The 15,031-nt window shown below is 36.2% G+C and overlaps 1 protein-coding gene across 4 annotated transcripts in view; it reads right to left on the bottom strand.

Annotated features, from left to right (window-relative positions):
• sclt1 (sodium channel and clathrin linker 1) overlaps positions 1 to 15,031 on the bottom strand; it is a 37,282-nt gene that overhangs the window by 2,925 nt on the left and 19,326 nt on the right. For all 4 annotated transcript variants that reach the window (XM_062026803.1, XM_062026804.1, XM_062026805.1 and 1 more), the window contains exons 14-20: positions 8,775 to 8,873; positions 2,950 to 3,021; positions 2,771 to 2,845; positions 2,522 to 2,664; positions 2,233 to 2,425; positions 1,560 to 1,756; positions 1,248 to 1,326 (exon numbers count right to left, since the gene is read on the bottom strand). In XM_062026803.1, the coding sequence (XP_061882787.1) occupies positions 1,248 to 1,326; positions 1,560 to 1,756; positions 2,233 to 2,425; positions 2,522 to 2,664; positions 2,771 to 2,845; positions 2,950 to 3,021; positions 8,775 to 8,873 (858 nt within the window). The remainder of the gene's footprint in view (positions 1 to 1,247; positions 1,327 to 1,559; positions 1,757 to 2,232; positions 2,426 to 2,521; positions 2,665 to 2,770; positions 2,846 to 2,949; positions 3,022 to 8,774; positions 8,874 to 15,031) is intronic.

Here is a 15,031-nt window from a genome sequence, read left to right as displayed (position 1 = left end):
TTCATAACGAAGATGAGAAACATTCAATTTAAATAATAAAGGTGGCATTTTTTGGGGCTCTTCCTTCTCCACTGAATAAAAATAAAAGGGATGTAAAATGTCTATTTGTACATTTGATGCATCATTTATATGAATGTATTATGGTTTTCTGCATGTAAAACTATAAATATTTTCAGAGAAATGTGTTTTGGGGATGGCGTGGTGGATGCGAGAGTGGCCGTGCCAGCAACCTTAGGGTTCCTGGTTCGATCCCCAGCTTCTACCAACTTAGTCACGTCCGTTGTGTCCTTGAGCAAGAAACTTCACCCTTGCTCCTGATGGGTCGTGGTTAGCACCTTGCATGGCAGCTCCCGCCATCAGTGTGTGAATGTGTGTGTGAATGGGTGAATGTGGAAATAGTGTCAAAGCGCTATGAGTACCTTGAAGGTAGAAAAGCTCATACAAGTACATTTGTATAACCCATTTATAATTTTTTGTTCAAATTTTGGGTGTCATTAATTATATTTACATTATTTCTTATGGGAAAAATTGCCTTGGTTTTCATAAGATTTGGTCTCTGTTTGACCTTTTGGAGAAGATCACTAACAAAAAGCAAGGTACGGTCAAGATTGTGTATAGTGACCATCAATGTAAACATCAAAGTTGTTCCCTATAAACAGGTGGTCACAATATGCAGGTTGGCAGCATATCAGGCTTTGCGGCGGTTGGAGCCATTAGTAACTCAAATAAGTTAAACCAATCACCCAAGTTTAAACACCTTTCTCCCTGCTAATGTTAGCATGCTAATGTTAGCATTGCAACAGTCCGCATGTGTCAAGTACCAAGTTATGTGACTCTGAGGTGTGTACCTGCAAAATTAGCTAAAAAAGTTAGCTTGCTAATATTAGCATGTTAGCAAGCTAAAAACAGTAAGTAACATTCACACCATAGGAACAAATGAGACTCCATGTATCAACATCACACATCAATGCAGCAACTTGTAATATTTGTGGTCGTTAAACAAAGTAAAAAATACTCTCGGAAGTAAAATAAATAATATATGATTTTTACAGGTGTCTGCTATATACAGGTTTTATAACACTACTTTTCTAGGCAAGGAAAATTTTGCGGCCGCTGTAGACATGTTTGACAGAGTATGCATATTATATACACAAAGAGAAATAAATAATTTGAAATACATGTTTAATAAAGCTGATGTTTTGTAATGATGATGTAAAAGCAATGAACGTTGTGTTTGTGTTGCACACCTCTGCTATTGTGTCGTGTTTATTTCCCAGCTGCAAATCTAACTCATGGCAGCGTTGCTTGTACTGACTCAGCTCTGCCCTGAAAGAAAAAAAGAGTGAACATTGTGTGGTCGTTGCTACAAGTGTTATATATATATATATATATATATATATATATATATATATATATATATATATATATATATATATATATATATATATATATATATATATATATATATATATATACACACATACATGTATATACACATATATACATATATACTGTATATAAACACAACTTTTTCAAATAATATTCCTTTTACTTCTTACTTCATAGTTTTGATTTTATTTTCAAAGGTCTGCGCCATGTTCTTTGCCTCGTCTTTCCAGCGCTGAATACTTTTCTGCTGGGCTGTGAGAAGACGCATCAAGTCAGCGTATGAGTTGCGACTGCTCTCCTCCAAGTCAATCATCTGTGCTTTAAGCGTCTTCTCCTTCACGCTGTACTCTTGATCCATCTGACAAACCTGCATGAAGGCACCAGTTCTTATTAGCTACAATATTAATAATACTTGTTTTATTATTATGCTGCATATAATCAAACCTTGCTATTTGTTAGTCATTTGTTTCAAAAAGTCAGTCAAAGACCAAATCTTATGAAACAAAATTAATAATATAAATCCAATTAATGTGTTCCAAACCACCAAAAATATGAACAGACAACACATTTTATAGAAAATAATTACGGTTTTACATGGGGCGTTCTAAATTACAATACCGATATTGGAGCCTTGAGTATTGGTTTATACCAACTAGAGATGTCCGATAATATCGGCCTGTTACGTAAACAAACGGACTAATTTGTAACAAAGGTTTGGTCGTAAGATAAATGGTAAACTAAAACTGTGGCAAAAAATTTTGTTGAAAAGGAAATCATATGAAAAATGGACGTACAAAAGCCTGGTTTGACTGATTATTTTTTGTCCTTCTCCTTGAACCTTACCTGTTGTTTGGCCTTCTTGTGAACCAGCATGGAGGTTTTTCGCAGATCATCCATTTTCCTTTGGAGCTGCAGGTTCTCCTGCTGCAACTGGAGGCGCTCATCGCTGATTTTGACACAGTCCTCCCGGGCTGCAGCCAAACAACCCTGTAGTCGCTGCACTTCCTCCTGGCCGCGGGACAACTCCTCATTGTGTCTGCAGGTCGAAACATGCAAGATAAGTTGCAGTTGGCCTATTGGTTAGAAGCTGGAAGCATTGAGAGATGTTGTCAAATGAAGTAAATGTGTATACTCCAGTTGCATCTTCTTGAGTTTGCTTTGGGTACTTCGCAAAGTGATGCTAACTTCGTCCTTCATCCTCTCTGCATTCAGACACCTCTGATGAAGAGCATCCATTTTGCCAACTTGTGGTTCTGCCTGGCACTCCTTTACCACCTGAAGGACATGAACATGAAAAAAAATAATCTAATTTGAGTATTCGCAATATTTCAACAGTGTGAGCACAAGCTTAGGCAGCAGCTTCCTGTTGCCGCAAAGATACCTTGGATAGTTCCTCCTCTAGCAATTTCCTCTCTCGCTTCAACCTCTCGATCAGAGATTCTTTTTCTGCACATTCCTGCAGAAGAGCACAGAGCATCGAGGAGAACGTTGTTTTACTAGCTGGAGGAGCAAAGCAGTGAAATGTAAATGGATTTAATGATTTTGACACGTTGTTCTTACCAATTGCAATAAAGACAGCTCCTCAGCCATTCCACGGAGTTCAATGTTGCACTGCTTGCGTACGTTATCCACCTGTTGAACATCAAGATATGCAGCTGCAACACAACATTTACCAGCACAACTCAAGGTCCAGTTGATCATACTGCTTATTATTGCATTATTCACATTTGCTCTTATCAATGTCAGATTACACCATTGTTAATTTTGTTGACTAATAATTTCCGTTTGCGTTATCGTCAACAAACTATTTCTCTTTGACTGAAGTAAGACGACGATGATCAAAACAAAAGCACGTTCTCTAAGACGATGACAAAATAAAATGACAGTTTAGTCAACAAATAAATACAAGAGGAAAATGTTGACAGTAACAAAGTTGCGCTCGGGTCGCATTGCTGCAATGGTGGTGTTTTTGATATGCGGAAAAGGACAGGAAGCAGCAAGAGCAGTGTGCAAGTAAGATTCCTTTTATTCCATATCAGTGGCAAAAACATGAAAAGTGTGTCGCTCGGAGGCGTGCAGGGATCCAAACAGCAACATTTTGTTTAGCACAGAGAGGTGAAAAACATAATCTGTAGCATACTAAACAAGCACGCAACTGTTGCCAACCTATTGACAAAGGAAAAATTCTCTCAGCAAGAAATCGAACGTACCTGACGCATAGCAGTCATTGATCCAGCAACCAAATACAGAGTGATACGGGTATAAAAGGGAAAGTGATTAAAGGCGACCGCAGGTGCAAACACTAATCACCAAACAGGAACAGGTGTGAAAGAAACTCAGCGTACTTGACAATCAAAACTAAACAGGAAAACTAAACTGCGAAAAATAACAATAACCTAAAACAAGACATGACCCAGGACATCGGGTCATAACAAACAACATTCAATCATTAAATTTGGCCTTGTAGATGGGTAAGGCAAGTTGGGAATATATTCAATCACAGCTCTTCAACAATGGGACCGGGAGTAAATTACGAAGCATTTGACACAATCAATCATAATACCATAATGAACAATTTAGAAGGATACGGCATCAGAGGGTTGGTCTTGAACTGGGTAAGAAGATACTTAACCAACAGGAAGCACTACACGAAGCTAGGGGAACACATGTTTACAGCGCTAAATATACTGTATCTTGCGGCGTACCCCAGGGATCAAAACTGGGACCAAAATTGTTCAATCTGTATATAACTGACATATTTAAAGTTACAAAGAACTTGAAGTTAGTATTATTTGCAGACAATACGACCATATTTTGTTCAGGAGAAAACACACAAGAGCTATTACAATTAATAATAAAATAAATTAATAAATTAAAGAGATTGTTAAACAAAAACATTATTTTTTAATCTCAGTAAAACTAAAATAATGCTGCTTGGTAACAGCAGAAGAGAAATCCAAACACAAATAAAAATAAATGGAACAGGTAATAAAAGTGTAGAATAAATCAAATTCTTAGGTGTAATAATTGATCATCAAATTAACTGGAAATTTCATATAAAAATATACATCAGAGGGTGGCAAGAAATACTTCAATAATGAATAAAGCAAAATATGTTCTGGACTAAAAAATCACTTCATATTCTCTACTGCTCCGTAGTGTTACCATATCTGAGTTATTGTGAATAAATATGGGGAAACAACTAAAAAAAGTACACTTTTTTGCAACTTAACTGTTGCAAACAAGGTCAGTTAGGATAATACATAATGTTGGCTATTGAGATAATCAAACATTTCCAGAATTTGTAAACAATAACAAAAACGACAGATTTTTGATAATGAAAAATATCGATCGAACCACTGACCATATACAGGTACTGTTAACTTACTTGGTATCATTACTGTCATTATTTGTATCTATCCGCCCACATTTGTTTACATTCAAGATCTTTAGCTTTTGGATGGCATATCCCCCTATGGTTTGTAATGTAGCATGTTTAGCTATTCCTCATCCTCTGGGAATGAGATTTGTAGGAAAATTAATTCATTTGCCGCCATGAAGCGAGGATTGCTGACTTACAAGTGGCTTTGCTGCAATCTGGATGCTCATTAGTCCATAGTTAGGACACTAAAGTGTTTTGACGTGGCATCCGTTCACGTGTCGCTGTCAAATTTGCGGTACACAGCAATAGTTTGTCATCAATATGCGATATAACGAGAGTATTAAAAGCTCTGTAGTCTGCCAAATTTAGACCCATTTATATTGTCTACATCACGTGACCTGAGTGGTGCTATGTAGAATGATTATTATTTTTTTAAATCACACTTGATTCCAATGAGTTGATTTTTAATAAATGTTCATTATTCAAACGAGGCACTTCACTTAAATCATATCTGCAGCATAACACAAAAAGTGCACTTTGTCATTGGCAGTATTGTAAATTATTGTATTTGATGTATATAGAGTATTAAAGTAGTGAAAATTGATCACTTTGTCATTTATTGAATTAAATGTTGTCGAGCCGATGTAATGGCATTGTTTCCTTTCGCATTGGGTAGTGATGGCCATTGTTATTGAAATAAAGATGACAAAAAATAGATAAAACCATGGCAACAGTAAAAGCGTGCACAAACATAACTGAGCATAAGATTGCCATAAAATAAGCCTATAGAATGACTGAAGCATTTTTCATTCTTTAAAAATGCTTCAGAGCTGCCTCAGGTTGGAGTATTAGCCACTCTGCAGTAGGAATATATTTGAATAACCCTGCTGATAAGGAGGCACTCCGTCGAGAGCATTTCTCCTAAAGCATGTCACTTGCTGAAATGTAGCTCGTTACTAATGAGAGTCAGCTTTGCAGGATTAGAAGGATTTATCAGTTGAATAGATTGATGATGAAAAACAATTAGAGCATTGAACACTGAGCAGTGTTTCCCATAAACTGCCAAGATACCTGTGGCTATGGAAGTGGCTATGTGCGTGGTCACCATGACATCATCGAGTAATTTGCATAATTTACTACAATGATATGATTTTCTCTAAAAAGGCTCAAAAAATGTATACTTACTAATTAATAATAACAGTTTTGTTTTAAACGTCCATCCATCCATTCATTTTACAATATAATTACAACACTTTATGTACATATTTATATACAGATTTGAACAATAAGTTATTCACTGAAATATATTTATCAATTGTGGTTCTTACAAAAAATATATCTTATAAAATATAAAAGCTAAAATGTCTCTTAAAGCTCTGCCCCTTTAATTAGTGCATACTAAATAATTTAACTTTAGCCTACTACTACAACCATATTATTTACCAGCAACATAAAGTGAAACAGAGGCAGAGGTGTCCTGCCACAGTCAGTAACAAATAAACAGAAAACACTAGTGGTGGTAGATAGACACAGAGCTTCATCAAACATTTGATCCACTGAACAAAGAGCTCCAAAAATCTTGAACTTTAGACTGCCATCAGTTTTACTCCTTACACTTAACCATGTGTTTCCTACTGCCTGCAGACTTTGCACCCTTTGTTATATACACATGTTGTGTTTCTAATATAAATACATTTAATAAAGTCAATTACAAATAAGGCAACAAGAGAAATATCCTACACTTCTCTTTTGTAAAGTAAATCTGAACAGCCGATATGGGCATCTACATCAACTATATGATTTGCCTGAGAAGCTGGACAGGACAAAAATAAATAAAAAATAAAAAATAGAAAAATAAAAATCTATTTGTGGCGGACGTAATTATTTTGTGGCGGGCCGCCACAAATAAATTAATGTGTGGGAAACACTGCTGAGGTTTGCTTAATTGATTTTATATCAGAATCACTGCCATGTGTTTACCAATGGAGGTTATAAATAAATGTAATACATGTAAAATACATTTTAAATAATCAAAATGTCTTGCACTTTGATGTAATTGAATAGTTAATTAATACAATTTAAAAGATGAGTTAAAACTACTTTGAACACTGCAAAAATGTCAGTTGCTTGTCCCTGTTTCTTCAAACTAGACTTTACCGTGAAATATAACATTCAAATCCTTTAAAAATATATTTAAAAAAAATCTCTAATATATATTTTCTGACATACTTGTGTTATTTCTCATCCCAAGTTACAGCTATACTTCATTTTCTTTAAAAAAAATGTACACTTACATACAGTCCATTCAGAAAGTATTCACAGCGCTTCACTTTTTCCACATTTTGTTATGTTACAACCTAATTTCAAAATGGAATTAATTAATTTCTGTCCTCAAAATTCTACACACAATACCTAAAACTCTGCCATGCACTATCAAGTGTAAGACCTGATATAGACAGGCGTGGGCCTTACCAAATCATGTCTAATCAATTGAATTTACCACAGGATGATTTCAATTACGCTGTGGGAAGGATGATCAGTTAAAACAGGATACACTGAGCTCACTTTTGACCTTCATGGCAAAGGCTATGAATAATTATGGAAATGTGATTTCTTAGTTTTTCATTTTTAATAGATTTGCAAAAAACAATTAAATACAAAAAAAAAACAACGTTTTCCCATTGTCTTTATAAGGAAGTGTGTAGACTTTTGAGAACAAAAAAATAATTGATTCCATTTTAGAATAAGGCTGTGGAAAAAGTGAAGCGCTGTGAATACTTTCCAGATGCACTGTCAGTGTTGTCACTGCGTTTTCATTCAGTCCTGCTACCCTAACACATTACCCCCCTGAAAAATGTGGAATATCATTAATATGCAAGTCACATGGTCCACAGAAAGTTGATTATCTTATATCCATCCGTCCATTTTCTACCGCTTATTCCCTTCGGGGTCGCGGGGGGCGCTGGAGCCTATCTCAGCTACAATCGGGTGGAAGGCGGGGTACACCCTGGACAAGTCGCCACCTCATCGCAGGGCCAACACAGATAGACAGACAACATTCACACCCACATTCACACACTAGGGCCAATTTAGTGTTGCCATTCAGCCTATCCCCAGGTGCATGTCTTTGGAGGTGGGAGGAAGCCGGAGTACCCGGAGGGAACCCATGCAGTCACGGGGAGAACATGCAAACTCCACACAGAAAGATCCCAAGGCCGGGATTGAACTCACGACTACTCAGGACCTTTGTATTGTGAGGCAGACGCACTAACCCCTCTTCCACCGTGCTGCCCTCCACAAATCATGTGAAGAACAAAAGTAAGTTCCCTTATTTATTTCTATGTATATTCCATCATATGACTGGGGGTGTGATCACATCTAAGCACATTCCTGTTACCTGTATTATTATTTTTTTTTAATATATATGTTTTTGTTAAATCAATGCAACATGCTTAGTGTCAACATGTTATTAGCATAAATGTTGTATAGTTATAATCCATGTATTTACTAATTATATGCTAAAAACTCACAATCGTTACTTTCAGTCCTGTTGCTTAACGCAGGGATCACTAACTGGCAGACTATGGCAAAACGCCTTACCATACGGACCTAGGCCGAGAGTTAATTTATTATTTAAGTATTTTAAGTTTTGATGGAGCACTTCTATTTCGAACGGTCCAATTTATTTTTTTTAGATTTTACGGTACTGGTTCATCGGATCAGGAAATACAATGACCAATTGCATGCAAGTTAAACAATCCCACCTGATACTGATAGGAACCTTGTACCAAAATTAAATCCTGTTGCCTGAGATGGATTAATTATTACATATTTTGAGTAGTTTAATGTGCGTTTTATCACATTTACAGATGAAAAAGACAGCTTTTCAAGATTATTTTGAGAGAATTACAACAAGCAAATGATTAAGAGATATGGTTATAAACACCTGCAGTAAGAACACAACAGTAGTTTTGCTTGAGGAGGCAACTACAAAATGTCCTACCTCTTTTCTGGTGCGCACAGCAGCATCGTGGATCAGCTGTTGGATTACTTTCTTTGTTGTCTCGAGCTCTTCTATCATTTGCTTCTCTTTTAGCACCGCCTGAAGGAGAACACCAATCATCACAAGTAGTTTGATGAGAAAGATGCCACGCCCACTAATAGTACACTTACACACTATCTTACAGATTGCAAATGCAGTTCACCACATGGTGTGTGGATCTTAGTTAATCAGGCCCTAAGTCTCCAAGGCAGAAGCCTATTAGAAAGTATCGCGTAACAAACATGTCCGCATCGTACAATTTAATGCGTCATGAGCTTACCTTCATACATTATTGTGGCCACTAAGTGTTAGAGTTAGAATTTGAGTTTATTTCGAACATGCAAGCATACAACATGATACATCACAATTTCCAGTTTCTCTTTTCAACATGTTCGAAAAGGAGTAGGAAGAAGCAGAGCTTATTTAATCCTACCCCTTTTCTTTACATAACAGTTGCTGAAACTTTATTATTCACTTCCTGTTCTCAATTTATTCACAATAACTCCATAGGTAATCACAATAAAAAATAAATAATAAATAATAGTAAGAATTTAATAATAATAATTGGTGAAGTAAGTCATATTTCATGTGATGAGATAAGTAAGATTACTTTAAGAATGAATGAATGGATGGATGAAATAAATTGAGAATGTTTGTCATGGTTCTTCTTCTTTGTACTTTGTAAACACTTTAAGTTTGAAGAGTTTCTTGAAGTGGATCATATTAGTACATTGTTTGATTGCTTTGCTTAATCCATTCCATAATTTAATTCCACATATTGATATACTGAAGGTCTTAAGTGTTGTACGTGCGTACAAATGTTTTAAATTGATTTTTTCTCTAAGATTATATTTCTCCTCTTTTGTTGAGAAGAATTGTTGTATATTCTTGGGTAGCAGGTTATAGTTTGCTTTGTGCATAATTTTAGCTGTTTGCAAATTCACTATGTCGTGGAATTTCAGTATCTTTGATTCAATAAATAAAGGATTTTTATGTTCTCTATATCCAACATTATGTATTATTCTAACTGATCTTTTTTGTAACACCGTTAATGAATGAACTGTACTTTTGTAATTATTTCCCCATATTTCTACACAGTAGCTCAGATATGGTAACACTAGTGAGCAGTAGAGAATATGAAGTGATTTTTTGTCTAGAACATGTTTTGCTTTATTCATTATTGAAGTGTTTCTTGCCACTTTATGTTGTATATTTTTTACGTGAGATTTCCAGTTCAATTTATCATCAATCATTATCCTAGAAATTTGATTTCATTTACTCTTTCAATTTCTATTCCGTCTATTTGTATTTGTGTTTGACTTTCTCTACTACTGTTACCAAATAGCATTATTTTAGTTTTGCTGAGATTCAACGATTATCTATTTTTGTCAAACCATCTTTTTAATTTGTTAATTTCTTCTGTTATTATTTGTATTATCTCCTGTGTGTTCACTCCTGAACAAAACGCTGTTGTATCATCCGCAAATAATACTAACTTTAAATATTTTGTAACTTTACAAATGTCATTTATATAGAGATTGAATAATTTAGGTCCTAATATTGATCCCTGAGGTACACCACAGGATATATTTAGCGTTGTAGACATGTGTTCGCCTAGCTTCACGTATTGTTTCCTGTTCGTTAGATAACTTCTTATCCAGTTTAAGACTAACCCTCTGATGCTATATCGTTCTAGTTTTTTGATTAAAATATTGTGATTAATTGTGTCAAATGCTTTAGTTAGATCCATAAAAACTGCTGCTGCACATTTTTTACTGTCTATTGCATTGGTAATTTCCTCTGTTATTTCAATTAAAGCCATTGAAGTTGAGACATTAGCTCTGTATCCATATTCGTTCTCTTCGAGTATTCTATTTTTATTTATGAAACTCTCTAATCTGTTATTAAACAGTTTTTCAATGATTTTAGAAAATTGTGGAAGTAAAGAAACAGGTCTATAATTTGTAAATTGATGTTTATCTCCTGTCTTATAAATTGGTGCAACTTTAGCTATTTTCATTTTGTTTGGGAATGTACCTGTATGAAATGATAGATTACTAATATACATTAATGGTCCTGAGATCTCTTCTATAACCTTTTTTATCGTTTCCATATCAATTCCATTACAATCAGTTGAAGTCTTAGATTTACATTTTTTCACGATTGTAACTATTTCCTCCTGTGTCACATTACTGAGGAACATGGAGTTGGGATTTCGCTCTATGGTATCATTATATTCCTCAATTGGAACTGGGTCTGGAATCCTTTCTTCCAATTTTGGTCCAATATTTACAAAATAATTATTGAAGCTTTCAACTACTTCCTTTATGTTGTCATTGTTTTTATTTCCGTCTAAAAAGTATTGAGGGTAGTCCCTCTTTGTGCCATTTTTAATAATGCTATTGAGGATGCCCCATGTTGCTCTCATATTATTTTTGTTCCTGTCCAATAATTCACTGTAATATTCTTTTCTACATGATCGTAGTATATCTGTTAACTTGTTTTTATACTTTTTGTACTTAATTTCTGCCTCTATAGTTCTTTGTGCTATAAATTCTCCATATAGTGTATTCTTCTTCTTACAAGCATTTTTTAATCCTTTTGTCATCCATGGTTGATTATTCTTTCTCTGCTTGTTACTGAGTTGTATCCATGGACAATGTTTGTCATAAAGTATTATGAAGTTGTTTAAGAAATGTTCATATGCTTCATCAACCTCTTTTTCATTGTACACATTGTCCCAATCTTGCTTTTGTAGCTCACTTTTGAAAGCAGTCATCCTCTTCTCTGTGCACAGTCTTCGAAATGTCCTTTTGTCTTCCATGTTCTTCTTGTAGTGTCCATCATATATTGTAAAAACTGGCAGATGATCACTAACGTCGGTTATAAGTAGACCACTTGTAGTGTTATTGTCAAACTCATTGGTAAAAATATTATCAATAAGCGTGGCACAGTGTGCTGTGATTCTGCTTGGCTTTGTGATTTTTGGATATAAACTGATGCTGTACATTGTATCATCAATAGACTTTTGCTTGTTAGGGTTCAATAAGTCAATATTAAAGTCACCACGTAAGAACATTATTCTTTGACCATTATCCATGTAAGTAGCCTTGATCCATTCTTCAAATGTTTCTATACTTGACTTAGGTGATCTATATATACAACTGATGAAAATGTTTTTGCTTTTTTCCTGACATATTTCAATGGTTATACATTCTAAGATATTATCTATAGCAAATGACATGTTTTTTACCACTTTGTAGTTCAGGTTCTTCATCACGTACACAGCTACTCCTCCTCCATTTTTGTTGGTTCTGTTGATGTAGTTTAGTTCATATCCTTCCAGATCAAAATCTATTCCTTTTTTATCATCAATCCATGTTTCTGTGACAGCAATTACTTTGAATGGTTCGTTGATGTGTTCCAAAAAGTTCTTAATGTTGTTGTAGTTTGCATACAAGCTTCTGCTATTAAAATGAATAATTGACAATTTGTTATCGCATGTAATGTTGCTATTATATTGATCATCTGTATAATAAAAACAATTATTACTGATGTGGGAGAAAAAATTTGTATCTGGATCTATATCATTTTCCAAATCCTGGTTTTTGTAATCTTTGTTGCAGAAATTGTTTAGTTCCATATTTTCTTGTTCAACAATCTTTGATGTTGTTTCAATAATCTCAATAAGTGTAGGTGGATGTAATCCTGAATGTAGGTCTTCTTGTTTAGTCGTCCCTTGGAACATAGTAGTGTCGATGCTGAATTTGGGTGTTTGTTTTCTGTCAGAGTCCATTATCATCGTTGTTGTGGTAGCTGTGTAAACTTTAAAAATTGTCCAGGTCCTTGATGTCATGGACAACAATTACTCTTGCTTCTGGACCTCCATTCAGCTTGATGTAGATTTTACAGTTGGTGTTCCAAGTTCCCTGGATTTTTCCTTGCTTTCTCAAGTCGCGTGCTTTCTTGGCGATTCCAGCATTGCGTTTTGTGATATGCTCATTCATGTACACATTTGTTCCCTTCAGCTTCTTTCCCTGTCTCAGCAATGCCATTTTAGATTTTCTGTTTACGAGTTTCACGAGCACGACTGGAGTGGCGTTGTTGTTTCTTCCGTTCAGTGGGATGCATGTTTCGATGGTATTAATGTCAATTTCAATTTCCTTTGATTGCAGAAAGTTGACCACTTGCTGTTCTGCTGAGATCATATCCATTTCATCAGGTTCACCTTCATTATTCACAGCTTTCGCATAGGATCTTGGTTTAATTCGGTGCCCTGTCACGATGATATCATTCATTCGTTGGTCCTGATCCATTCCGTCTATGATATTCCTCAACATGTTGTTGTCTTCTTGAAGGGTCTTCATTCGTTTGCCCATTTCAGTGGCTTCATTATTTCTTCTGTTGTTCTGAGATTGCAGATTTTCTATATTTTCCTGCAGACTTTTCACATCTTGTTTGTGTTCTGTTGTTACTTTTCTCAGATATTCTTTCATTTCTTTTTTCATTTCTTCTTTCATTTCTTTTTTCATTTCTTCAAGTTTTTGTAGGATCACTTCTTGATTCCCATCATGTCCTGTGTCCAACCTCAAATCTTTTTCCCAGTTGTGTTCTGTATCAGCTGACCCTGAAGGTTTCGGGATTTCAATCTTTCCTTTACCTTTTCGCATCGCGGCAGTCACTGACGTCACTGCCTCTTGCTTGTGTCTTAACGGCAGTTGCTTCTTTAGCGACTTGCGGCACTTTAACTTGTTTTTTCCAACAATTTCGTATCTTGCGCTGTTCAGAGATCAATTTGAGGTGTCAGCCTGTCAACTTATATCACTCTGCGACGTCGGGATCACTTTAAAACAGCTGTAAACTCGCCGTAGCTTTTGGTTGCTAGGCAACCGCTTTGAACTGCGGCAAGGCGCCTTTGGCTTGAGGCTAACGGCTCTCCCAACTCGCCTTCTTTCAGCGTATCAGTGCCTCTCAACTGACCAAAATCAGATTGAAGATGCCAGGGTACTCTCCTGTGGCTGTGATCGCAAATCAGTGGTCAAAATCTTCAGATTTAACAAAAAACTCCGGTAGCAAGAGCGGAGCCTTTCTCTTTTGCGTCCTTTCTCATTGACAGGAAGTGACCAATCATCACGCCACTCCACTGTCATAAGCATACTTGCCAACCTTGAGACCTCTGAATTCGGGAGATGGGGGGCGTTGGGGGCGTGGTTGCGGGGGCGGGGTTGAGGTGCAGGCAGCATACCCCTTCCCCTTCGAGCTTTTCTGGATGAAATTAAATTCTTTTTTCCAATCATTTTGGAACTTGCAAGCGTATTTCTTCTTCTTACTCATCGTCGCCATGTCTCTTCTTCATTCTTCTGCTTCGTCTCCTTCTTGTTGTGTGTGCAGTTGTGCACTGAGCTCCAAAAGCCGTAGATGTTATTGTAGCGTCCCGGAAGAGTTAGTGTTGCAAGGGATTCTGGGTATTTGTTCTGTTGTGTTTATGTTGTGTTACGGTGCGGATGTTCTCCCGAAATGTGTTTGTCATTATTGTTTGGTTTGGGTTCACAGTGTGGCGCATATTAGTAACAGTGTTTAAGTTGTTTATACGGCTACCGTCAGTGTGACCTGTATGCCTTGCGTTATCATTAAACCAGTATATTGATCATACAACGTGTCAGCATTTCTTGACATCTTCGAGTAAAGATAATTTTTAAACCCGTCCAACGCTACATTATTCACGCTACATTATTCACGCTACGTTATTATGTGACTGGGCCGGTACGCTGTTAATATGGAGGAAAAGCAGACGCCTGGACAGAATGCGGCTTTTAAGGGGTGAAGGTTTCAGGTGAGAGAGGACGTTAAAGGCAGTGTCTTTAAGGCACGTCCCCAATATTGTTGTCCGGGTGGAAATCGTGAGAAAGGCTGCCCCGGGAGATTTTTGGGAGGGGCACTGGACTTCGGGAGTCTCCCGGGAAAATCGGGAGGGTTGGCAAGTATGGTCATAAGGTTAGTGATTTTTATGTTCACCATGTTTTCTGAGTAATTTCACTTAATCAAACACTTTCTAACATTCCACACTACAAAATAATAAAGTATCTACTGTGATTTGTGCTTATACAGTATCTGATTAATATCTGTATCGGCAAGTACTCAAGTCTCCAATATTGTTATCGTATCAGAAGTGAAAAAGTTGCATTGGGACACGCCTAACTTTAATCCTTTTCGGTGTC

Source organism: Entelurus aequoreus, linkage group LG18 (assembly GCF_033978785.1).
Source record: "Entelurus aequoreus isolate RoL-2023_Sb linkage group LG18, RoL_Eaeq_v1.1, whole genome shotgun sequence".
In the NCBI taxonomy this organism is placed as follows: Eukaryota; Metazoa; Chordata; class Actinopteri; order Syngnathiformes; family Syngnathidae; genus Entelurus; species Entelurus aequoreus.
The sequence above is the reverse complement of the archived record's forward strand: the minus strand, read 5'-3'. Positions and strand labels throughout refer to the sequence as shown.